Below are 5,366 nucleotides of genomic sequence, written 5' to 3'. Positions count from 1 at the left end.
CTTACTTCACTCTGTATAATAGGCTCCAGTTTCCTAAAATATCTTTTTTGTATTTTATCTTTTATCATTTTATTTCTATAATCACAAATATTATTTAAAATTGAACAGAAAAAGGAATTCCCTGGTGGTGTAATGGATGGGAATCTGCCTGCCAATGCTGGGGACATGAGTTCAGTCCCTGGTCCAGGAAGATTCTACATGCCACAGTGCAACTAAGCCCACAGGCCACAACTTCTGAGCACATGCTCGTGAGCCCTCAAGCCGCAACAAATGAGCCCCTGTGCCACAACTATTGAAGCCCATATACCTTAGAGCCAGCAAGCTGCAACTACTGAGCCCATGTGCTGCAACTACTGAGCCGTGTGCTGCAGCTAGGTGCCCGTGTGCACACAGATCCTGTGTTCCACAGCAGGAGACACCACCGCAGTGAGAAGCCCATGCAACACTGCAGTGAGTAGTAGCCCCCACTCTTCACAGCTAGAGAAAGCACACATGAGCAATGAGGACCCAGTGCAGCCAAAAGTAACAAATGAATACATACCTATTTCTAAAAAAATTAACAAAAAGATAAGAAAAAGAAGGAAGGAGGGGAAAGAGAAAGGAATAACAAGATTTAAAACTAAGAAACCGTAGTTTTAAGGTTTCTAAATCTTAAAAGAGAGACTCTGTTTATAGAGTCTCTTATAGAAAAGCCTCTATCTTCATCTTGAGAAACTCTTAGCCACCCAAGGGTACCTCTTGCAACCCACTGAAACAAGAGTAATACAGGGAGGAACGTTGGCCCTGGAGGACTCATTCAGATCAGAGCAGGCCTCCTGCTTAAGGGCCTCTCCAGGGACCGCCAACACTCTCCAAGGTCTAGGGCTGAGATCAGGTCCCTCTGGCCATTGTTATTTTGGAGGCAAAGTCAAGAAATTTTCTCATTGGACAGAAGGACTATAGGGATATTTCCTTGCTCAAAATCTCCACCTCTGCATCTTCTAAAGGAAAGACAAAGTTGTCGGTAGTCCATGAAGCCCTAGCCATATCTGTGGCTTTTGCTCCAGTGTTAGAAAGAATCCCAAATATCCACCACTGAGAGTGTCTCTTGTTGTAGGGAACCCACGTGAAGACAAATATTCTTCTCGTTCAGCTCCATCTTATCTTAAAACTATCCAATCTGGGAACTCCTGAGTATACAAGCCATAAATAGAGATCAGATTCTCATTTATCCTCCTCCTGAGTTACCCTTCAAGGGGACAGAGGGGAAGACAATATCTTGCTTTGCTCTGCACTAAATCCTCTTGACTGTTCATTTTGCCACATGTTCTAGGTGGTCTTTTATCTCCCCTCTTTTTCTCTTTTACTATCTCTGTGATGCACAGAACATGGTCCAAATTTGACCTGGCTTCATCCAAATCCTCTAGTACCAACTCAGAGAATAGCACAGTCGTCATGGACCCTCATGTTAAGTGATGAGATTACAGTACAAACAGTGGACATTATAAATTCACAGAATCTTGGAATGGGAAGCCCTTGGAGTCACTGCAGTACACAACCCTTGCCTCCCACTTGACGGCTTCCTCCTGCCTGACTTCCATGAAAACAACTATTCCTGTGCCACTTCTGCTTCTGTTGACACAGAAGGGGAGAAAGTTTCCATTTAGTACCAGAGATACCCAAGGAAGATTGGCTCCCAATCTGTAGAATTTCTAAGCTGGAACAGATTTTAAAATGTCTAGTTTTTCCAGATTTTCTTTTAATGAGAAACTCAAGTGACTGATTCATGAACTCACAGTGACAGAGAACGGCTTTGTGCCATCATCCACTGTCACAGTACCTCTACCAATCACTCAAACCTGCATCATGGACTATGAGCCTTAGGTCAGCCAAAATCTTTATTGCTTACTCACTATGCCAGTGAGTCTTCCTGTGCTTTGAATTCAGTTACTTTGGGAACTGGAGAAGAGCACTTCTCAGTGCTCTGGAGGCTATTTACAACTCCCTTCCTTTCCTTCTCCAGTCTGAATAATCTCTTTTCTCTTCTTCCTTTCTAGGTGTGAGCCTCTCCATCTTCCTTCCCACCATCTCCACCGCAGCCAATAGATTATTGCTTTGAGCTGGGCAGGACTGATGAGGTCTGACATAGCAAGGTTGCCTCTGCTACACAATCTGATCTGGGTCAGCCCTGAGGCTTTATTCGTAACACCTCATCTCAAGCCATTCTCTGAGACTCATAGCACATTGGAGCATTCTTTTCTGTTCTTGTCCTTCTAAAGAGAAACTCCAGTGCTCCATGGAAGCTGGCAACACAACCACAGTCACTTTCTTTATTCTCCAAGGACTATCCAACAACCCTCAGATCCAGGTAGTACTCTTTGTAATATTCCTGGTGATTTACGTCCTGATTCTCACAGTGAACCTGCTGATGCTGCTGGTGATCAGGACTGACTCCCACCTCCACACCCCTATGTACTTCTTCCTCAGTCACCTCTCCTGCCTGGATGCTTTCTATGCCTCAATCATTGTGCCTAAGCTGCTAAAGAACCTGCTTTCCAAGTGGAAGACTATATCCTTCCTTGAATGTTTCATCCAGATCTTCTTTGTTATATTTCTTGGGGCCACTGAAACTTGCCTCCTTTCAGTCATGGCCTATGACCGGTACCAGGCTGTGTGCCACCCGCTGCTGTATGTGGTGACCATGAATAAGAAGGTGTGTGCTGGCCTTGCGGGAGCCTCCTGGGCCATAGGAATGGGGACTGGCCTGCTTAATACCATCCTCCTGGCTCAGCAGCACTTCTGTGGCCCCAACCTAATCCGCAGTTTTGCCTGTGAGCTTCCTCCAGTGCTCCTGTTGGCCTGTTCTGACCCCTACATTAGTGTGTTCTCCATCCTGACCACCATGGTGGTCCTGGGCCTTGGCACCTTTGTCATATTGGTGGGTTCTTATACCCGTATTATCCTGACAGCCCTGGGAATGAACTCTGCCACAGGTTGGAACAAGATCTTCTCTACCTGCTCATCCCATTTTCTTGTGGTCATCATATTTTATGGTTCTGGAATTTTCAGGTATGTCATTGCTAAAACTTGGCCTACAAATGCAGTGTGTTTTTCACCCTAAGTAAACTTGCCCTGTAGACAGAGCATTGCAAAGTGGCAAGAAAAGAATTATACTGGAATCAATAAGCCTAGGTTCTAGTTCTGGCTCCGCTGTGGACCTAATGCGTGAATTATTTTTTTTTTAATCCATTTTCTTTCTGAGGCCTCAATTGTCTAACTCTGCAAAATAAGTTTATACAAGAAGTAAAGACTTTCTTACTTTCATTAACCTATGATTTCAGAGTCACCAAAAAAAATAATACAGACTTTTGCTAGACTTTTATTAGTGCTAGACAAAAATAAGTAAATTATATCATCCTTGCAACAGATGCCATTTCTCTTTCCTACTGGAAATTGGTGTCTCCACAGCTTATTTCTGCCTTAACTATTTATTAGGTGTTTATTACATAACAGCTGATTTACATAATCAAGCTCAATTTTAGTATACATCACACCACACCAAAAGAGAAATATTATTAATCTCATTTTCTGATAAGAAACTTGATTTTTAGGAGTAACCAAGTACCCTACAAAACTTTCCAGAACAAGCTAGGAATGAAGCCAAAATAAAAACCAAGTCTTACTGACTGGACACCTCAAGCTCTTTTCTACTACGTTTCTCTGAAATATAAACAGCAATACCTGATGAGTCCTTGCTTCCCAGGGAACAGAGTAACTATGGCCTATACTCTCTACTAGTGAACTGGAGATGGATTTACTAAAATTGCTCTAAACTTCTCTCACCTGCTTTTTTTTTTTTTTTTTTCTGGACAGAAGTCATAGGGTGTGAAAGGATAAGGAATGGTCTAGGAGAGCTCACCTGAGCCTGTGGGAAAATCTCTTGAGCTCTCTTTGTCTCTGTATCCTCATTTTCCCAAGAGGGTAGGAGATTTCTCCCACCTATTTCACAGATATGTTAGGAGTATGAAATTAAAAGATTAAAAAATGACAGTAAGATGAATATCTTTCTTAATCAAGCACACCAAACCCAAAAAAGAATGTTCCAATGATAATGGAACAACTGCAAAAATTTGTTTTCCAATGCTTCTTTGGGAAATACTCCTTGTGATACTTAACGAAGTACATCCTTTTAATTCTTACTATTTTGGAATCATATCTCATGCTAAATACATTTTTATAGTTCACTTTATTTACAAAGCTTGGCTTCTTTTCTAAGCCAAAGACAAATATGTTTAAAAGGACACAATTTTATTCCACTAAGCATTGTAAAAATAAAGTGCTGTGATTCTGGGTTAATTCCCCATAAATGTTTGGAAAAAATGACAACATTATTGGACTAGCATATAGTTTTGCATATGCTAGCCCAACAATGGAATTATCACCACAAGATGGGAACATACAGTTGTGCATATGAGAGAAAAAAGAGAAAAAAAATCCTCATCATCATCATAACTATTAAGAAAAGACACTTTGAAATGTATGAAGTACGAGAGAAATGCATGAAATCATTTTTAGTTCTATTCTAACCCGTAGCACTTCATATACTGCAGAACGTCCTTTTGCCTCAGGGTAGCTCCTATAATGTTTTGCATTAGATAATTCATGTATGGAAGTGTTTGAAGGCAGAAATGACAGACTTCTCACTGATAATACAGTCATTTCTAGATGCTTCTATCGGTGATAGCTGACTCAGCCCTGAGGATGCTCTTTGCAGAATCTAGGATGGAATGGACCCTGGCTGCCAACAGCATTGTGGTCATTGTCTTGAGCTCATTTTTTCCCTTTGTGCAATTCCCTTCAAGGTACATGACTCCAGCTTCTGGCTCAGCCCTGGAGCAAGTGCTATCCATGCAGTACAGTGTGGTGACCCCCCTACTGAACCCCCTTATCTACAGTCTGAAGAACCAGGAGGTGAAGGCAGCTCTTAGGAGGACATTGGCCAGGAAACCTAGTTTTACCTTCTAAGCCAAGCTCTACTGCAGCCTCATAAAAGGAGGAAAAGTCATGAGAAAGGAGAGGAGACAGAAAACCTTCATCTCAAAGCTATCTCAGCATGAAAAACAGAAGCCTTAGTTGCTCTGACCCCAGTGCCCTCCCCTAGTCAAGCAAAATGGAAAAACCTCCACAAAACCAATGGCAGCCATCCACAGAGGACCCAGTCACCACACAAGAAAATCTTCTCAATAAACATATGAAGGATCTTCAAAGAACTAAAAATGAAGCCACCATATATATCAGCAATTCCATTTCTGGGAATACATTCAAAGGAAATGAAACCAATAACTCAGAAAGGTATCTGCACCCCCATGTTCATGACAGCATTATTT

At 41.9% G+C, this 5,366-nt stretch overlaps 1 protein-coding gene across 1 annotated transcript; it reads left to right on the top strand.

Moving 5' to 3' along the window:
- The first annotated feature begins 1,883 nt into the window (after positions 1-1,883).
- On the top strand, positions 1,884-5,004 carry LOC147371694 (olfactory receptor 5BS1-like). Its single transcript, XM_086403693.1, has 2 exons — positions 1,884-3,048; positions 4,842-5,004. The coding sequence occupies exons 1-2, from the start codon at positions 2,276-2,278 to the stop codon at positions 5,002-5,004; spliced, it is 936 nt and encodes a 311-aa protein (XP_086259819.1). The 5' UTR covers positions 1,884-2,275.
- Positions 5,005-5,366: the final 362 nt, after the last annotated feature.

Source organism: Bos grunniens, chromosome 5, assembly GCF_055505025.1.
Source record: "Bos grunniens cultivar Pamir isolate PY7600 chromosome 5, Bosgru_T2T1.0, whole genome shotgun sequence".
Classification (NCBI taxonomy): domain Eukaryota; kingdom Metazoa; phylum Chordata; class Mammalia; order Artiodactyla; family Bovidae; genus Bos; species Bos grunniens.
Note: the sequence above shows the minus strand (reverse complement) of the source record. Positions and strands in the feature narration are given on the sequence as shown.

Coding starts and splice junctions, on each gene's coding strand:
- LOC147371694 (XM_086403693.1), top strand. CDS start 2,276: ATGGAAGCTGGCAACACAACCACAGTCACTTTCTTTATTCTCCAAGGA. Junction 3,049..4,841: donor TATGGTTCTGGAATTTTCAG/GTATGTCATTGC, acceptor ATTCCCTTCAAG/GTACATGACTCCAGCTTCTG.